Source organism: Podarcis filfolensis (assembly GCF_964270895.1).
Source record: "Podarcis filfolensis genome assembly, chromosome: 8".
Taxonomy (NCBI): Eukaryota; Metazoa; Chordata; class Lepidosauria; order Squamata; family Lacertidae; genus Podarcis; species Podarcis filfolensis.
Window position 1 is genome coordinate 75,687,122 of NC_139611.1, and position 20,536 is coordinate 75,707,657.

Here is a 20,536-nt window from a genome sequence, read left to right on the forward strand (position 1 = left end):
ACTTGCTCATCTGATTCGAACCCTGGTTTGAATGCATGATGTGCAAAAGTTGGCCATTGCCATTCGGAGACAGGAAGTTTCTACGTATGGCGTGTGCTACAGAAATACTGAGTACTGGGGTTGTCACCACCGCTTGCGTGGTTCGTCAACACTGCCTTTTCCTACCTACTTTGCCAATCTCTTGTGCAAATGTGGAGAATTTGATTGGGGGAAAATGAGAAACAGAAAGAAACCAAACGGACTGATTCACCTGCACTTACTTCATGCCCATACTTAGAAACGCTACTTGTCAGGGCAGCCATTTGCTTCCTTCTGGTGACTGGAGGAAAATAGTCCTGAACAAACAAACAAAGACACAAGACACACCGGCACATGTTGGCCCTCTTTCCTTCTTGGTCACACCTCCCTGTTTCCTTCTTTATCACATATTTCTCTCCACCTTAAAATGCCCTCCTCGAAACTGCCTTTTCTTTTCATATCTTCTCCCTGCCCAGTGATAAGGCTACTTACTCACCTTTTGCTGGAGAGTATATATATCTCACACCACCAACCTAACGCCTCTCAGCTGGTGCCTCTGCATAAAGATTTCCTGCCAACAAAGCAAGGGATAGAAAACCAGGTAAGGGAGGGATGCTTTGCTAGGGATATTAGTTCGCCTTACATCCAGGACATGCTGGTTCTTGGGAAGGGGTGATTGCATAAGACTTCAGTGGCAAAGAGGAGATATTTGGGAAGGTCAGCATGAAGCTGTTCTGTGGCATCCCTGAACAGCTTGGCACTTCTGCTTACAGGGAACAGCAGATTCCACGGAACATTCTAGGGTGCACATGCCATTTCTGTGGTTCGTTGCCAGGCCACTGATCCTGCCACAAGTGCATCCTAGAACACAGCACATACCCAGAGCCCTGCATGGCCAGGGATGATCAGGAGTGGTAGGCAAGCTGTCTTTATGGGCACAGTGGAAAAACAACAGCACTGGCCCACTCACTCTAAATGCTGCTGGTTCACTGACTCCATATGTGCTTTCTTCATACGCACTCAGTTTTGTCAACTTTTTGAAAGGGGGAGGGGTAAGACATCATAGGGAACAGCCCCATCCTCTTCTTTCAGATCCTGAAAAATGTGCAAGGTGGTGAAACCACAGGGAGAGAATTGTGTTTTGTATACCTCAAGGACACCGCTCCTTTTTACATTTAGCATGCCATGTCACATACCAGCAGTTTGCTCTGTTCGAAAGGGATATAGGAAGTTGCCTTAGACTTCTCCATCTAGCTCCATCCAATATTCCATCTAGCTCACTCACCTACTCGTGATCCCCAGGGACTGGTCTTGAGAAGACCTGCACAGAATCAGAGAATTTGTAGAGTTGGAAGGGACCACAAGGGCCATCTAGTACAACCCCCTACAATGCAGGAATATTTTACCCAGTTTGGGGCTCGAATCAATGATCCTGAAATTAAGAGTCTCATGCTCTGCCAACTGAACTATCCCACGAACCTGTGGCTTTGGATACTGGAGGCCCTGTAGCCTTCATGAATAGTAGCCATTGATGGTCATCAGTCATTGGTTTCTCCATCCCTTTTAAAGCTTTTCAAGTTGGTGGTCTCCCCTGGCACTCACAGGGCCCCCTCCACACTGAAGTAATAATAATAATAATAATAATAATAATAATAATAATAATAATAATGTAATAATAATAATAATAATAATGTAATAATAATAATAATAATAATAATAATAATAATAAAAATAAATTTATTGGTTTTCATAGACATGTAACAAAATATAACTAGACAGCTAAGCATAATCGTAACACCCCTGCCCTAATCTTCTCACCTGCAAATCAATCAATCAATCAATCAATCAGCTTAGTATTGTTTTCATGGGGGAGCACCAACCAGAACTTAGTTTCATCACCTCTCAGGTGGGTGCCATTGCCATTATAAGAGAACAAGGGATGTATTCATGGTGAGTTCCAGCACCTCTTTTTCTAGAAAAACAACACTGGGGAACACCAAAATCTTTTCAGTGCTTCAGGCCTCTAAAAGTCTTAATATGGCCCTGATTCTGTCCTCACAGCAGCGAACAACCTATAAAATAGTACTCTTACACTCAGGATCCCCAGTGGCTGGTATTGAGAGGTGTGTTGCCTCAGATCATGGGGATAATGTAGCCATCATGATGAGCAGCATTGAGAGTCACCCTCCATTCATTTATCTAATCGTCCTTTAAAACAACTAAAGTTGGATGCCTTCTCTGGTGCTACAGGGCCCCCCCCTGAAATTATCATTATTTTATTATTTTGTAAGTATTTGGGTTGGTTTTAATAGCTGCACATCAAAATACAACTAGCAAACTAAACATAATCCCGCCACCCCCTTCCCTCTGCCCCCAACATCACCCGTGTTTATAATATCTTTTATCAAGGTTGTATGGAATTGTCCATCCACCGGTCACAACATCCAGATATGTAGCGATGCAGCCGAAAACCTATTTCACAGATCCTTTTCCCTAGCATAGGAAATAAACTGCCAGCAGGTGGCATAAAAGGCATCTGCTTTCTTTTGCTTTCCTTTCAGCACCATTACATTGCATGTTACATTACAGGTATAGCCAAACTGCACACATTTTTACATCATAGGTCTACTATCTGACACATCTGGGCAACAAATAGCATTGTTGCAGCAAACACAAATATCAAGAAATCTCTTGTCTATACAGACTTATCAGATCCTTCAAAAAGTGAAAGTAAATGCAACTGTGGTGTAAAATTAATTTCCCCCATAAAATATTAGAGTTATTTTTTCTTTGCATGCATAAGGTCCCAGATCCAGCTGAGAAGGCCTTCTTTCTAAAACCTTCAAGAGCAGCTGCCAGTCCATGTAGTTGATCCTGAGCTAGATAGATGATCTGATGTGGTGTAAAAATACCTGCCCATAGTAACCCAGGACTTAACCACTCCAGAATGAAAGCTGCAGGTGCGGCGAACCTTTGGCCCTCCAGATGTGCTGAAGTACAACTACCAGCCCCAGCAAGCATGACCAATGGCCACAGATGATGGGGAGTTATCAACATCTGGAAGGCCAGAGATTCCCCACACCCACAACATGGAAACATTTTGGCGAAGGCTCCACTGATCTTTTAAAATGCAGAACATCTGATAAACATTAAGTGCTGTGATGCCCCATGGTGGCAGAAGGTGTTTTGCAACACTTGGGGGATTTCAGGGGTGGAGTGCAAAGCAGCATCATGGGCTTGAGTTAAACATCTGGGGTGCACCGCTGTACTTGCAGCCACCCTGAAAATTCCTTTGTTTGGACAACCTCCTCTTTCTTGTCGAAGTATCCTTATCCGGGGCCCAACTTGAAATGCAGCAAACTGGTTTCCATGAAAGTGAGCTCTGTGTCGATTTATCAGCATTGCAGAGATGCATTTCCCAATAAAGGCTCAAATGCCAACATTGCAGTACCATTTGCCACCTCACTCCACTCACTTTCTCCCCTCCAACCTCACTTCTCCCCCTCAATTCAGACGACCAGCTGTGGCAGCCTTGAATGTCTTCCTTCCTCCTTGGCCTGCTGCCCCATCCATTCCTGCCATCTCCGTTACATGGTTTTCAGCTGAAATGTTCTCCAAACCACCCTCTCCCAGAGAGATGTGTTTGCTATGAGGGTGTGACCCTCCTCTTGCTCTCAGGTGCTGTGTGTTCACATTCTCTTTGCATACGCACTCCTCGCAGCACATGCCCTGGGGTCCTGCCTCAAATTGTTTAGCAAAGAGGGCAGGACAGCCCTTTGTCTACTGACCTTGCCCAGATATTCTTTTGGGTGGGAGCGAATGGGATTGCTACCTGAGCTATTGTCATGCAAACCGCAGAGAGCAGGTAATTTGGAATGGGCAATTCTGTCAATTTCAGTTTCAGTTTCTCATTTCCAACTTTTCTCTCCTGAAGAGTTATCAGCATTTGGGTGTGGCTTTTGCCTGATACACACGTTGCTATGCAATTTTGCATGACGTACACAATTCTGCAAAGCATTTCCCCACAATATACAGGCAACTCCCAATGTACATATGGGTTGCATTCCAAGTCACTGTTTGTTTAAGTGAAATCATGTATATTTGAAACACCACTGAAAAAAGCCTGCTCCCCCTCCCCGCCTCGTTCCATCCCTTTTTGTGACGTTTCTGGGTTCTGTGCAATGTGCACACTTATTGAACTCATGTAAATGGGGACTTGCCTAAAATGCATTTTTGTATGTTATTTTCATGAACAGATGCATTTTCACACACTCTTTACCCTAGTATATGCATTTATGTGCAAAATATTTGGCTGGAGAATTGCATTGCAAAATTCAGACAAGTGTGAATTTCAAAGGATGGTTGTGTTTTGGGTTGCTGATTGCTTTTCAAAGTGCAAATCAAGCAAGCTTGCCTGGAAATGCAGACTAAATCAAATTTCTCCCCAATCCCTAGAGGTAACCCAAGGTAGGCTTGACTACTCTTACTTCAGGACTTAGGAAGCTACTTTTCCTCATGTCAGACCATTGACCCATCTAGCTCATTGCTGAACAGTGTCCTGTCTCCTTGCACACTTAGTATTCACCAGCTGGTTGCCCCAGAGCCATGTTTAGGCAAGATTTTCACCATTATTGCTGAGCCCACAAACCTCTCCCTCTCTCCACACACACACAGATCCACGCAGATCCACTTCTGGTTTTCTTCTTGTCCCACTTCATTTGAGAATGTTTGTTTAAGGAGCACAATGACGTTGTTCCTTTGCTTAACACTTTCCTCTTGAAGTTTATCGGATAAGGTGTGGCTGTGGAAGGCTGAAGGAGCCTCAAAATTCCCTTTAAAATTGCCTGAATCCTTGAAGCCTCATTGCTTTTCTGTAGACAATATAGAGACTGGTGGCTTGTCATAATGCAAGTATTGATGTTACTAGGGCTCTTGCAATCCATGGGTAGCTGCTTTCACCCAGTGGGTGGGGGAACAGAAGACAGATGAGAGAGGGTGTTCCTCTAAGAGATGTCCAGCTCAACCAGCATACATGAAAAGAAGGCTTATTTGTCCAGGTGTTAAGGTTTCACAGGCATCCTCTGTTATGGGGATAATGTTGGTCCGTTTCTTCGTCACATTGATGGGACTTTGCAATGGAAGCCTAGAGCAGCAGAATTGGGAATGCTCTGATCTGCACATCCCCAGCAGGTGCAGGGAAGATTTGGCCCAGCAGATGTTGCTCAACTACAAATCTCATCAACGCTGAACACTGGCCATGCTTGCTGGGGCTGGTGGGAGTTGCAGTTCAGCAACATTTGCAGGACCAGAGGTCCCCCACCTGTGTAGTAGACCTTTAAAGTGGAGAGATCAAGGGGGTGAAAAACAAATTCTGCCCCAAATAGAGAGGGGTAATCTGCAGACCTCCAGATATTGCTGGTCTCCAACTCCCAGCAGCTCCAGCCATTGGCACTCCCTGCTACATGACACACTACAGCTCCATTTGCCTGGCTGTACCTCCAAACTCTGTTTTGTTAGGTTGTCCTCATGTTGTTTCCAGCTTGCTGTTTTAATCACTCATCATTTTGGTCCGGCAGTCACAGAAATCGCCTCACTGGAACGTTTCCCCTCCATTCAAACCAGACCTCCTCAGTTCCTAGAACCATGAAGCTCTTTCTTCTCTACCTTTTTGCTGCCCTGATAGCTTCAGGTGAGTTGAGTTGTATAACTAGGGGTATAACTAGCCTCTGTCAGAGCAGGCAGCTCAGAGTCCTCTCACCCCAGCTCTCCCCCAGATGAAATTAGGAATGAAAGCAGGATTCTACTCTAATCAATACGGTGGGGTAGGAGAGCTGGGGAAAAATTCTCACCTGGCAACCAATGAACCTATTTGGTTTCAGATACAGTGGTACCTTGGGTTAAGTACTTAATTTGTTCCGGAGGTCCGTTCTTAACCTGAAACTGTTCTTAACCTGAAGCACCACTTTAGCTAATGGGGCCTCCTGCTGCCGCCGCGCCACCAGAGCACAATTTCTGTTCTCATCCTGAAACAAAGTTCTTAACCCAAGGTACTATTTCTGGGTTAGCGGAGTCTGTAACCTGAAACGTATGTAACCTGAAGCGTATGTAACCTGAGGTACCACTATAGTACATGGGGAGACGAGTCCAAAAGGCATGGGACACAAATTTTCATGGCTATGGTGGCTCATTTACCAGGAGTAATGCATTTAGTATTAACTCTGGAAGTATATGCTTGATTCTGATGAAACTAAGCCTCCTAGAGCAAAATATACATTAGGAGGCTTCGTTTGGTCAGAATCAAGTAAACACTTCCAGAATTAACACTAAATACATCACATCTAGTAAATGAGCCACCATAGTTGCTAGGGGGCTGTGAAAATTTGTGCCCCGGTCTTTTTTAGACTCATCTACCCAAGTACTATCTGATACCAAAGGGGTGCATTGGTTGCCAGATGTGAAGAATATTGGCAATATTTTCGGCTCTCTTACCCCCTAATAGACTGACATACCTCACAGAGCTGTTGTGAGAATAAAAGTAACTGGAGAGGGGAAACCCACATACACCAAGAGTGATAATCCTGTAGTGCTGGGGAGCTTCAGGTCATGGCTTCCCCCAAAGGATTGTGGGAGCTGTAGTTCATGAAGGCTACTGAGAGTTGTTAGAAGGCCCCTATTTCCCTCATAGAGCTCCAGTTCCCAGAGCTAGATGGCTGCTATTCATACAGTGGTTTAACAATCAATCCCAGGGAACTCTGGGAACTGCAGCTGTGGGAGTGGAACAAGGGCCTGCTAACAACTCTCAGCACCCTTAATGAATCGCAACTCCCAGAATTCTTTGGGGGAAGCCATGACGGCTTAAAGTGGCACCACAGTGTTTTAAATGTGTGGAGCAATTGTGGCCTAGGTTGTGCTGGTGTGAAACAGCAGTTTCTCCAGCACATCCCCCTGAATTCCTTGGAGGAAAGGTCGAGTTCAGAAAGTAAAATATAAACAAAAGAAATAACAGATCAGGTTGTTGCTACCGCCATAATTGCAGTGGTTGTTGTCATTTACTGTTATTGATATTATTATTTCCCCCTCAGCAAAATCCCTGAGTTGCGAATGTACAAACTGCACAAGTGGAACAACTTGCACAGCCGACAAAGAAGGAGCGTGCATCGCTGTGACAGGGAACATTAAAACTGGTAGGTGAACGCACCTCTGAGGGCATTTCCAGATAACACTAACCGAAAGCTTGCTGGAAACGTAGGTTTTAAACAATGTGGTGGTGGGAGAACACAGCCAAGATTTTCATGATATTGAATCACATGTCCAATACCAAGCTCTCCATTTGAATGGTGCAAACTTGACAGCGTATTACAGATTGTAACAGGATATCAGGCACTGGCTGGATGAGGAATAGTGGTGGGAGCCGCCCACTCAAGAGCCTCCCAGCGAGTGCACAGAAGATGCCAACTTAAGATTCTGGATCCTGGTGGTGGGACACAGAAAAGCAGTTTGCAGAAGGGTCGAGCTGGGAGGTGCTGGGAGAAGGGTGTCTGAGGGGTCAGGAGAAGGGTCAGGAGAAGGAGGGATAGAGGCTGAGCGTCACAGACTCAGATAGAGAGGAGTCAAAGATTGGCTAATTGCCTTCTATGCATGCTGTGTGTGTGCCTGCCCTGTGGTTGACCTGGCTCCTTGACAGCTCCTTGACACAGGAGCACTACTGCCCTTGTACTAAGAATCACTGCTGACCAGAAGTGTAAATGTATCCGTGCTTGACCATGGGGCTTCTTCTTCTTCTTCTTCTTCTTGTTAGAGTGTTTATTAATTTTCCATTAAGAACATCCAATTAACATTCAATTCATAATCCAAAAAACCCCTAGAATTAAAAAACCCCAATTGTCTTCCAAATTTGATTCTTGTTTTACGGCTTCCCATGGCCTGAACTTCAAAGCAACTCTGAATTCTTAGTTCTGCCTCTCACGATCTTTCCATATTTCCATATCTGACTTTATCTCTCCAAACTTCTTTGCCTCTGGCTCTGCGATCTTCCACACATCAAAAAACACGAATAAACTTTCCACCTCCGAGTGTGGACTTGTTTATATTATGTTCCCTTCCACTGCCCCCCCCCCCCGCGCCGCTTCAGCTGACCCCATCCAGTCCAGGCTTTTGTCCAGTTCTTTGAATCTGATATCTTGGCAGCTCCCAAATCATTAATCTTTCCTGTCCGGCTGTTATCAAGTGTTGAATTGTTTTTAAGCAGTCTGTTCATTTTGTTGCATATGTATATATCAATCATTTGGCGATCGATCAGCCTTCCTGGAAACCACTCAACCCCCCCTTTGGGCCCTAGATGGGGGGCCGCTAGACATCCATTTAGCCTTTTCCCTTGCTCAAAATGAAAAAAATAAATCCTTCAGAAACAGCTGCATTGTATGTTATCCGAAATGTTATCTCAAATTGTTGTTGTCAGCCGGCAATTAATTCCTGTTTATCTTAATCGGAGACAAATTCTAAAACTGTGTAGTAAGGAAGCGCCATCTTATCCTTTCTTCTCCTTTCAAGTCTTAAAAAGAGCTGTGTGTGAGTCCCAATTATAAATAAAAGTCCATCTGCACTTAAAAAGCAATTTAAGTTCCTAACGAGGGTTGGCATGAAAAACCAATTGTTGATCTTAAAGAGGGAAAAGAAAGCATACCAATCGCCTCCACATTCCACACACTGTGCTGAAGATCTCATTGAAGTCCGAGCTCATACGCCAGAGACTGTATTTTCTGCAGGTTTTTTCCTTCAGCTTTTCCGAATCAGACCACGTCTGTTTGTTTTCCAAATATATATATACTATCCCAAACAGATGTGACAGGCTAGATGGGAGTGGCATCGGAGAGTGCCAACCGTTGTCGTGCTCGTTGACCCAGTGTCCTGCTGGGTGCATCTTAATGCACACCGGCAATCTCAGGCAAACTGCGGGTCTTTGAGACAGTCCTCCCCTGCCCTGGGGAGGCTGCCAGGGCTAATTACCCCCATATCAGCCCTGAATTATCGGCACGGTCGGGGTCTGGTCTCATGGGAGTCAACCATTTCCCACCGCCGGAAACAGGAAACCTGACCCATGGGGCTTCTTGAAAGTATGCTTTAATGCAGAGGTGGGGAAACCTCAGGTCCAGGGCCCCAATGCAGCCCTCCAGCCTTTTTAACCCACCCCTTGGGGCTCTCACTTGGCTCAGCCGCCCTTTCCCAGGTCCCCCCTCTTTCCATAGGCCCCACTCTTCACTGGCTGTGCTCCAATTATGAGCAGTGGCTGAGCTTCATGCTCTGGCACCGGGGAGTGGAGAGCAGGTGGGGAGAGGGCTGGCTCATGTCCTGGGGGTGGGGCATGCCACCTGCAGGGGTGTGGCACCCAGCATGGGCGGGGGGGGGGCAGCTGTGATGGCACCCTGCCGGGATTGCACTGCCGGGGGCGGTGCGCTCCCCTTGCACTCCTCTTCCTCTGCCAGTGTCTTTGAGTGCTTTTGCCCACTTGGAAGTGTCCTTGGCCAGCGATAATACCTCTTTGCTTGCCTGGAGGCAGTGAGGTCTGTGTAGAAACCCCTGACTTTTGCAAGACTGGAATGCAGTTGAGCGTACAAAGGGAAGAATGCTGTAGCTTCACCCACTTTTGCCCCTGCCCCACTGGCTACTGGAAGCCAGCCCATGATGCAATGCGGCTCTCAGGCTGGAAAATGTTTTTCTTCTCTGCTTTAATGGACAGGTGATATTGCTTAGCCATTGGTTTTAACACATGTTGTTGTTATTCTGATGTCTCTAACTCCTTTCTGATTTCTACTTTTTCGAAGGTGAAGACTCCAGTGCAACACCAGGTATATTCAGTAGCTGTTGGAGCAGCCAGACCCCTTTGGCGTGCAAAGAGGAGGAGATGTTCATCACAGCGGGGAAACAATTTTCCTGGAACACTAAAACCATATGCTGCCACGAGGACAACTGCAATGCTGTTATCCCTGAAGGTATGTGGGGTCCAGGACTCATTAAGGCTAAGGAGGACTCTCAGAAATGGATAGGTGTATTTTCATGCAAAATACCCTGGGAATTTTTATTGAAGGGCATTATGAAAATTATTAACAATGTATATAATAAGTCAGGAAAATGAAGGATATAGCACAAGAGCTTTTTTGTCTTGTTGATTGTGAATAAAGCTATTGCCCTGGCTTTGCACAAGCTGCCAAAAGGGCTTAGAGTTCTTTACTGGTTGGAAGCCTCTCTCCAAGCTTTGCAATGCTCAGGTAGCATGGGAGGCAGAATACAGTGGTACCTCAGGTTACAGACCCTTCAAGTTACAGACGCTTCAGGTTACAGACTCCGCTAACCCAGAAATAGTACCTCAGATTAAAAACTTTGCTTCAGGATGAGAACAGAAATCATGGTGCGGCAGCAGGAGGCCCCATTAGCTAAAGTGGCACCTCAGGTTAAGAACAGTTTCAGGTTAAGAACGGACCTCCGGAATGAATTAAGTTCTTAACCCGAGGTACCACTGTATGTTTTAAGCTGGTCCAAAATTGGGGAGTCTATCTGGAGAAATGTCTGTGATGCGCCCAGTTGAAGGCTACAACTTGCACTTTGGAGATCTGAAGCAAGTCAGCTTGTCAGCTGCTGAGCCGGCCACTGCAGATGTTCTTTCTCTTTACTTACTCATTTCATCACTCCTGCAGCGCTAAAGGAAGACACCACTCCCAGTGAACTGATGTGCCCAACATGCTTTGTTTTCGGCTCTGAGTCCTGCAATGCCACCACGATGAAATGCGCCAAATCCCAGGACCATTGCCTTACCATTACTGGAGTTATCACAGCAGGTAAATTAGAATGTAGAATCATAGAGTTGGAAGGGACCCCAAGGGATATCTTGTCCAACCCCCTGCAATGCAGGAATCTCAGCTAAAGCATCCATGAGAGATGGCCAGTATGATGACTGCGGATTATTACTATTCATTTCATTTTAATCCAGCTCTTCTTCCAAGGAGTTCAGCCTCTCCCTTGCTCTCTCATAAACCTTATGAGGTAGGTTAGGCTAAGAGATAATAACTGGCCCAAATCCAGTTATTTTAGCCCAGAATCTAAGTGGATCTTCTAATCACTGCACTGAACTGGCTCTACAATGGGTGAGTCTGGGTTTATTTCCCCTAAAATTTGTTATACACACTTCCCCCTAATACAAGGGGTTAAAAATATATATTGAGAACTGCATTGCAAAATTCAGAGAAGTGAAAATTTCAAAGAACAGCTGTGGTTCACAAAAGAGACTCAAATAACTGGCTTGGCAAGAACTCACTGTTAGCCTGTCTCAAAATGGTGACATTTCTTTGAGGTGCTGCTTATATTTGTTTGCAGCATGTCCCAGTTCCCCATTGAGAAGACCTCAAGTTAGCATATAACTTGGCATGCAGGTATATAGGGTGACACATTAAGGTAGACGACAAAGGTTTTGTGAAGCTAGATTAAAAGCTGACCAAAAGGATAAAAAAGGTTGTTCTTAGGGAAAAGGTTTAAAAATACGAATGGTTACGAGCACGCAAAGCAAACCCCTAAAATGGAGTAAAAGTGCAGAAAGAAATGGAGGATGTTTGCAGCTTTCCCTCTAGACACAGTTCCTATAGTGAAAGAATGGTTGGTTTCTTGCACCCACCAGCCCTTGGCATTATGACACCTGTCTTGACCTCTTTCTTTCACCTGGTTCCCCAACATGCCCTCTGAGTATGTGATGCCCTTGGTTCCCAGTTGACAAAAGCAAGGAAGTATAAGCTCTTTAGTCCCAACTGCCTGTTTAACAGGTTAACCTCATAATCCCCAAATTAACCCAGATGCAAGGCTTTTCTTCATCAGAACGGGCCATTTCCTTTACAGCAGGGATGATATAATTTCTTTCCCCTATTGTCCTTTTGCAGGTACTACAATTATGTCCTTTTTTGGGGAAGGGTGTGCTACCCCTACAGCAAGCAATCTTGTCAGCGGCACAAAGCTGACCTTTGGAGAGGTCACTTACATGATTACCAGCAGCCACATAGAGAAAGCTAAAGAAGGGGCCAGCCAGGACATCCCCACATCCTCCTCTAAACCCTCCACCACCTTGTCTTCCTCCAACTCCAACTCTTCCACCACCTTGTCTTCCTCCAACTCTTCCACCACCCCAACCTCCTCTAAACCCTCCACCACCTTGTCTTCCTCCAACTTTTCCACCAACATGTCTTCCTCCAACTCTTCCACCACCCCAACCTCCTCTAAAACACCCACCACCTTGTCTTCCTCCAACTCTTCCACCACCCCAACCTCCTCTAAAACACCCACCACCTTGTCTTCCTCCAACTCTTCCACCACCCCAACCTCCTCTAAAACACCCACCACCTTGTCTTCCTCCAACTCTTCCACCATCCCAACCTCCTCTAAAACACCCACCACCCTGTCTTCCTCCAAATCTTCCACCACCCCAACCTCCTCTAAAACACCCACCACCTCGTCTTCCTCCAGCTCTTCCATCACCTCATCCTCCTCTAAAACCTCTACCAACCGAGCCTCCGACAAGCCCCTGAGCAAGTCTACTAAACCTGCAACCACCTCCACCTCTGTCACCTCTACTAGTTCTGTTTTCACCATCCTACTGCCAAGTCTCCTTGGGCTCCTGCTGGACGAATTTCTTTACTGATCTCATTTGGCCCAAGACACCTTCTCTACCCAAGTTAAGAAGAGCATCTTCAACACGATACAAGAACAGAGGGCCCCAATCCCAGAAGTTTAATTTCCCCCCAATATACCTTTTTGTAAACATTTTTTGGTGGGTGAACTGCATCACAAAGTGAGGAAAAGTGTGAATTTCAAAGGACAGGTGCATTTTGATTCACGTATTGGTGGATTTGGTGGGTTCTCATTAAAATGCGAACCAAAGCAATCCCCCCCCTTCATCCCCTGGTGGAAGTAGCACCAAACCCAATGAGACTTCCTTCAGAATTGATGTGCATAGGCTTGCACTCTTAGTCTCCTTACAATCACCTCTGAATGCGGAACTATTATTATTTTCCCTAGGGATTGTGAAAGAAATGACCCAAAATTTGTAATTCATTTTATTTTGGGGTGTGTATGTTTAATTTTAATTCAACTGTGTTGGTGTTTTTCTTTAAGTCTTTATTTGTGAGCATCATTAAATTATATATTCTTGATTAAATAAAATAAATATTTTTAAAACCACGAAATACCTCTGAATGTGGAGCAACAACCGCTTTTGGTCAAAAGAAATATAAATTCTATAAGATGGACTCATAAACACAAAGAGGGAAGTATTCCTCATCCTTTAATAGTTGCATTTCTCTCTTTAACACGACTATTAAAGATACATGGGCCTTGCCCCCCCCCCTGCATCTAACCACCCTAACATGCTGACGTGTCTCTTTTCATCAATAAGCAAATATCCCTTCAGTAAACAACGTCCTTTGCCTGGTCCAGCTTTCTCGAGTTCTGCACAAGTCCAAAGTCCGAGGGGAAAGGAGACGGGTCTGCAGTGGAAAATGTTTACCTTTCCAAGGGAACACAGAGCTGATTTGCATCCTCCCCAGGAGACCTGCTCAACAATCATTAATATCTGCAGACACAGAGAATTGGTAGTCCAGGATCTCAGTTTGGCTTTCAAGGGCTTCCCAAACGTCTAAACTATGGCAGGAGAGCCTGTGGCCCTCTAGATGTCACAGAATCACAGATTTGAAGAGTTGGAAGGGACCGCGGGACTCATCTAGTCCTACCCCTGCAGTACAGGAACTGCAGCTCCCATCATTTCTGATGGGAGAAGGAGTCCAGCAGCATTTTGAGGACCACAGGCTCCAAATCCCTGCTCTAAAAGATACAAGTTTCTACATATGAAGAATGCTATGGAAAACTGAGTATTTTAAAATATGCCTAATGAAACCAAGCTTTGTAAACATTTTTCCCCCCTTTTTGCTTCTTGGATTTTATTTTATATATTGCTTTGAGGCACATGTGGACGGCAATAAATAAATAAACAAATAAACAAATAAATAACAATGTTAAAAGCAAACTCTTGTTAAGGAAACAGACCCCTGGTCTCTCTCTCTCTGTGTGTGTATGTATGTGTGTATCTTCCTATATGCATAAAAATGTAAGGCTGTCTTCACGCAGCTCCTGTTGGAGGTTTTGTAGTGCCACATCACAATCCTGGAATTACATGAAGTCAAGGTGGGGCATGGGAGCAAAGGAGAAAGCAGACTGCTTTCTGAGTGGTCTTTGGCTGAGGGTCTGGGCAATTTCTAAAGTCTTTAAAAGTTCTTACACACCTTTGCCCTGGGTGCTCACTGTTACGAAAAAGGAGCAATGCTGCTGAGTGCTCCAGATGGCTGGAAAGCCAAACAGGATGTTGATGTTTTGGGACTGTACCGTGGGAAGAAGGGACAGTCTATTATGTGCACTGAGCACCGGATGTTAGCTCAGAGTGTCACATGACCCTGTACTGGAAGTACATGGGTGGAGATATTCTCTCTCTGCAGCTGGGTATCAGAGAGTGCAGACATGTTGTTCTCTGCACTGAGGAAAGACAGAAATAAAGGCATGTAAATACATTTCTGTCTGTCTCTTTCCCCTCCCTGGGGATGGCAGGGAGTGAGGGAGGAGGAGTGGCTGTGTTCTTCTCACGTTTGAAGAAGGATCGGCCGATAAAGACCTCACCTTGTCTTGCCGGGAGTCGCTGACGGGGGAGGCCAACAAGGAATCAAGCCGGGCACCTGGAGAGTGCCAAATGTCTCTGAATGACAAGGCTTGATATCAACATATGGTAGCAGGCGCTGCTGGTTATCTGATCCATGGGAATCAGCATGAGAGGTGAGAGGTTGATGGATCGTGTGCCATCCTCTGCACCAAGGAAAGAAGATAACGTCTGCAATTGCAGCCAGAAGCTGAACAGACGGCTGGCCCCAAGAGGGGGTGTTTTCCAAGCAACAGAGCCCCAAAAAGGTATGCTGAATATCGGGCTAAAAGTGTGAATGCAGATTGATTTATTCTCTGGTTCACGAGAGCTGCGTTTGAAAAAAAAAAAAAAACAGCTCTGAGAGTAAAGGCTTGCATACCACAGATTTTTGTGGTGAGATAACGAAGAGGTATGCACAGTTGCTAAGCAACGACAGTCAGGCCAGTGGAAAACTACTGACACCTGGGGCTGGCTCAGTCAGAGCCGGGAAAGCGAAAGTTTGTTTTGACTTTGAGACAGCTTGGAGATTGCCTGCCTGCAAGAGAGGTAGAAAAACAGCTCAAAAAGGAGCTTTTGGATTTTAACTAGCTCGAGTGAGAGAGCTGAGACTTGGATTCAAAATGGATGCCAAGGACAGGGGGAGGGAAGAACGGAGTTCTAATTCCCCCACTGATGTAGCTACTGGAGAGGATGCTGTAGCTTTGAACGCTGTCCGATGTTACAATTGCGGACAGGCTGGGCATCTTCAGCGGAACTGCAAGAAGCCACGCCAGCCGAAAGGAGCGAAGGGCCGCTCAGCAAAGCCTGAGGCAACAGGCAAAGGTCATACCAAGTCTTCGGTGAAACCTGCAAAGGCCCTGATGGCGAAAGGAACCACGCCAGATGTTGGACACTCTTTTGTAATCGATACGGGCTGTAATTTTCATATGTCCCCGCACAGAGGACTCTTTTCGACGTTTAAGAAGCAAAGCTTCGCTGTGGAACAAGCCAACGGTCAGAAGCTGGAAGCGACCGGGGTTGGCACTGTCTATCTTAAGAGTCTGAACTTGACAATAAACAATGTTTACTTGGTTCCTGAACTGACGTTCAATCTGCTGAGTGTTTCGCAGATTGCAAAGAAAGGACTGAGACTGTCCTATGATGATAAGAGCTGCGAGATCTTCAAAGATGGAGAGTTATATCTTTCTGCCAGACAGAAAGATGGACTGTATCTGTTGACTTTTGACCAAAGTGATTACATGGAATGTAATTCTGAGTCTAACATGATTTCTCTTGCAGGTGTGACCAAAACGAGCACCAAGAAGGTGGCCAGGGTCGACAGAGCGTTTCAGCGGGTGTATGCTGATGTGATTGGTCCTCTAGAACCATCTAGAGGCAATGCAAGATTTTATCTTGTGTGTGTGGATCATTTCTCTAACTTTGTCTGGGTTTATGTGTTAAAGAAACCACAGGAAGCCTTGGAAAGGTTTCAAGAGTTTTGTGACAAGGTTAAAGACATGCATGATGCTAACATTGATTGTCTATTCACAGATGAGAAGCAGATTTTTCTTTTACAGGATTTCCAGAGGTTCCTGCAGAAGAAGGGGATCAGACACAAGATTGCTGTTTCAGCGGAAGCGTGGAACAGGGGTGTTTGTGTAAAAGTGAACAAAGAATTGCAAAAGGGAATGAATGCGCAATTGCTTAGTTCACATCTGCCACATGAGTTCTGGGCGGAGTCACTCATGTCGTTTTGTCATGCGTGGGTGAGAAAGGTTTCGAAAGAGTTGGGAAGTTCTCCTTTTGAGAAACTGTTCCAGAGAAAACCTTCTGTTGCCCATTTCAAGGTTTTTGGGTCTCATGTGAGGACAGAAGCTCCAGGTGGAGTAAGGAATGCCAGAGGCATTTTTGTGGGATATGAAAAGGGTCTCTACAGAGTAATTTTGTCTGAATCTGGTCAGGTGATTCTCACAAAATTTCTAGAGAGTGCTCCTGAACAGGAGAGAGTGATAGCACACACATTTCCCACAGAGGACGATTCAGATGATGATGATGATTTCACAGAGTACAGTGGTACTGAGAGTGACAGTGATAGCTCAGACAGCTCTGTTGTCACAGTCATTGAGAGGAAATCTCACACAATGGATAGACCTTCACAGGTGAAGGATGAACCACTGTTTGCTGTTGGAACTGGTTCTCCTAAGAGTCCTGAGACAGAACCAGTGAGCAGAGAGGATCAGCACCTCATACGCAGGTCTGTGAGAGTCACAAAGGGTGAACCACCCAAAAGGTACTCAGAAGAGTATGCCAATTTAGCTGTTGCATGTGTTGCTGTTGTACACAACCGAGGACAGGTTGGAGCTGTGTCTAAGTCAGAGACAAAGACACAACAGAAAGTTGCTAGCCAAGGTAATGCAGATGCACTCATTCCTTGGAAGCCAGACAACCAGAGAGGTACACTGGGGAAACCAGTGGTGGGTAGTTCCAAGGGTGGAACTGAAACAACAGGGGAGTGTTATGTGTATAACAACTGTTTGTTTTCTTCTCTGGATCACGCTTTGCTTGCCGCAACATGCATTGATTCTTTTGGGGGAGGTTGTTACGAAAAAGGAGCAATGCTGCTGAGTGCTCCAGATGGCTGGAAAGCCAAACAGGATGTTGATGTTTTGGGACTGTACCGTGGGAAGAAGGGACAGTCTATTATGTGCACTGAGCACCGGATGTTAGCTCAGAGTGTCACATGACCCTGTACTGGAAGTACATGGGTGGAGATATTCTCTCTCTGCAGCTGGGTATCAGAGAGTGCAGACATGTTGTTCTCTGCACTGAGGAAAGACAGAAATAAAGGCATGTAAATACATTTCTGTCTGTCTCTTTCCCCTCCCTGGGGATGGCAGGGAGTGAGGGAGGAGGAGTGGCTGTGTTCTTCTCACGTTTGAAGAAGGATCGGCCGATAAAGACCTCGCCTTGTCTTGCCGGGAGTCGCTGACGGGGGAGGCCAACAAGGAATCAAGCCGGGCACCTGGAGAGTGCCAAATGTCTCTGAATGACAAGGCTTGATATCAACACTCACTTCCTTGCAAAGGTGTGGGGGGGGACTCAATTGCAACAGGAAAATAAAGTTCTTCCTTGCTTTCCTTCTACTGGTTCCTGTTTCCAATTTAGCAGATATACTTTACTAACAAGCAAACACCCATATATGTATAAAATTCAGCAATTGAACTTAACCTTCAGTAATTGAACAAGATAACTGACAGCCTTGCTTTTAAGATTGCTTCTGCTAAAACAGCCCTTTAGGACTGCAGCCAACCAGAATGACAATAGAGTTTTGCTAAGTTTCTATTTCCCGTAACAACTTAAGTTTCAGTTTCCTGTTGAACTTCCTGGCAAGGACTGCCTCTAGCCTCCTAGACCACTGTCTTCAGCTGAAAACAAAATGGTTGAACAGTTTCATTCATTCACCAGGGGATTAGAAAAAGTCATAGAGAATATGTCTATCAATACCCACCAGCCATAGTGGCTATTTGTCTGTTTGTTGGACATGCCTCTGAATACCTGAGGAAGAATAGCAAGGGAGAAATACTTACAGCATTTATACTCCGCCATTCATCTAAGAAGCGTGGCTTACAAAAACTAGCTCCTTAATGTTCTGATTGTGGGCTTTCCCTTGCTTCCTGTAGGAAACAGGAAGTAGGACTAGACAGGCTTGTGGCATGATCCAGGAGGACTCTCCTTATTAGTTATTAAGTTTCTACCCCACTCTTCCTTCCCAAAGAGCCCAGGGAGACAAACACCAACATGTTAAAACAGTACAGTAGAACCTCGGTTTTCAAGTGTCTGGGAAGCTGAACGATTTGGAACCCGAACGTTTTTGAATGTGCCTCAGAAGTCGAATGGCTTCCAAGGTGTGTTTCTCCATTTTATCAATGGAGTTTGCTGACCGCCCATTGATCCTCGGTTTTCGAACGTTTCGGAAGTTGAACGGTCTTCCGGAACAGGTTAAATTCGAAAACCAAAATTCCACTGTACAATATAAATATATCTGAAACACTCAGGCCCAATCAGTGCTATACAGTTAAGCTACTATGGTGCCATTTTAAATAATAATAATAATAATAATAATAATAATAATAATAATAATAATAATGTTTTTATACCCTACTCAACAGAGTATTAAAAACACGTTAAAGCATTAAACATTAAAAACTTCCCTAAACAGGACTGCAAGTCAGATAGTTGTTTATTTCCTTGACATCTGATGGGAGGGCGTTTCACAGGGCGGGCACCACCACTGAGAAGGCCCTCTGCCTAGTTCCCTGTAACCTCACTTCTCGAAGGGAGAGAATCGCCAGAAGGCCCTCGGAGCTCAACTCTCCTTGGTAATGGCTATTACAGTGGCACCTCAGGTTAAAAACTTAATTCGTTCTGGAAGTCCGTTCTTAACCTGAAACTTTTCTTAACCTGAAGTACCACTTTAGCTATTGGGGCCTCCCACTGCCGCTGCACTGCCGCTGCCGCTGCCACGCGATTTCTGTTTTCATCCTGAAACAAAGTTCTTAACCTGAGGTACTATTTCTGGGTTAGCGGAGTCTGTAACCTGAAGCGTCTGTAACCCGAGGTACCAGTGTAGTAACAATGGGTAAATGGAACCTCCATGTTCAGAGGCATAATAATAATAATAATAATAATAATAATAATAATAATAATAATAATAATATTTATACCCCACCCATCTGGCTGGGTTTCCCCAGCCACTCTGGGTGGCTTACAGCACACACACAAAATGTAAAACATTAGACATTAAAAACTTCCTGATACAAGGCTGTCTTCAGATGTCTTCTAAAAGTCAGATAGTTGTTTATTTCCCTGACATTTGATGGGAGGGTGTTCCACAGGGCAGGTACCACTACCGAGAAGACCCTGTGCATGGTTTAAACAGTCATTTTAAACAGTCATGGCTTCCTACCACAAGAGTCCTGGAAACTGTAGCTTGTTAAAGGTGATGAGAGTTTTTAGAAGATCCTTAGACCCCTCACAGTTGGAAGTCAGCTAGGGTCAGGAAGGATGAGACTAATTCCTTCAGATTATTCTCCCCCCCCCCTTTTTTTTAAAAAAATGAGCTTGCAGGCATGGCTTGCTGCAAAATGAGGGGACTTCTTTAGTCAGAAGGGCTACCTTACCCTTACATTCCTCTTGCAGGCACTGCCCTGTCCTGGAAACCTTTTCTCATAATAAGGATGGGGGAGAAATTCATTTCAGTTTGCATTTTGAGGCGAGCCTCCCTAAACTGCATTTTCCGATGCAATATGCAAACCATTGAAATTCACAGTTCTCCAAATTTTGCAGCGTGGTTCTCCAGTCAAGGAACATTTACAGAAATGTATATAGTAAAGTATGCACCTTTGCTGTGTGAAAGGTGTGTGTCTTAGGCACAATTCCATCCAATATGTGTATATTTAGAAACAGTTGCATTAAAATGCTGATGAATGTTTATGAGAACTTTTTTTTTTAAAAAAAAATCTGCACACTGATGTAGAATTGTGAAAACTGAACTTCAGGAAAAAATCAGAAACTGGGAGAAACCAAAATTTTCAGATTTTCCTGTCCCTATCTCATGTGCTCCACCTTAAAACCTCTTCAAGTCAGGGCAGCCCCTCACTTCCTTCTGGTGTTTGGAGGAATACAGTCCTAAACAAGCCAAGAGTTATTTTCCATGGCAGAATTGGTTTCTCAGATTTCCCGTCAAGCTTGCCCAGATATTTTAACCTTGTTTCCTTCTTTACCACACCTCACAATGAATCACAACGTCTCTCCTCCACC

The 20,536-nt window shown here is 45.0% G+C and overlaps 1 protein-coding gene and 1 long non-coding RNA gene across 2 annotated transcripts; one reads left to right on the forward strand and one right to left on the reverse strand.

The window, feature by feature from the left end:
• Positions 1 to 549: 549 nt before the first annotated feature.
• Positions 550 to 13,190, forward strand: LOC310768846 (uncharacterized protein). The gene is made up of 7 exons (XM_083627704.1): positions 550 to 619; positions 5,595 to 5,707; positions 7,101 to 7,202; positions 9,840 to 10,007; positions 10,710 to 10,850; positions 11,940 to 12,122; positions 12,237 to 13,190. The coding sequence occupies exons 2-7, from the start codon at positions 5,662 to 5,664 to the stop codon at positions 12,692 to 12,694; spliced, it is 1,098 nt and encodes a 365-aa protein (XP_083483830.1). The 5' UTR covers positions 550 to 619; positions 5,595 to 5,661; the 3' UTR covers positions 12,695 to 13,190.
• On the reverse strand, positions 11,996 to 12,369 carry LOC310769178. Its single transcript, XR_014551489.1, has 3 exons — positions 12,289 to 12,369; positions 12,154 to 12,207; positions 11,996 to 12,120 (listed from the first exon to the last, which is right to left on the reverse strand). It is a non-coding gene; the product is annotated as an uncharacterized lncRNA (long non-coding RNA).
• Positions 13,191 to 20,536: the final 7,346 nt, after the last annotated feature.

Excerpts from the sequence above, each read along its gene's own strand:
- LOC310768846 (XM_083627704.1), top strand. The coding sequence starts at position 5,662 with ATGAAGCTCTTTCTTCTCTACCTTTTTGCTGCCCTGATAGCTTCAG. Across the intron at positions 5,708-7,100 it reads TGCTGCCCTGATAGCTTCAG|CAAAATCCCTGAGTTGCGAA; the intron begins GTGAGTTGAGTT and ends TTTCCCCCTCAG. Across the intron at positions 7,203-9,839 it reads GACAGGGAACATTAAAACTG|GTGAAGACTCCAGTGCAACA; the intron begins GTAGGTGAACGC and ends ACTTTTTCGAAG.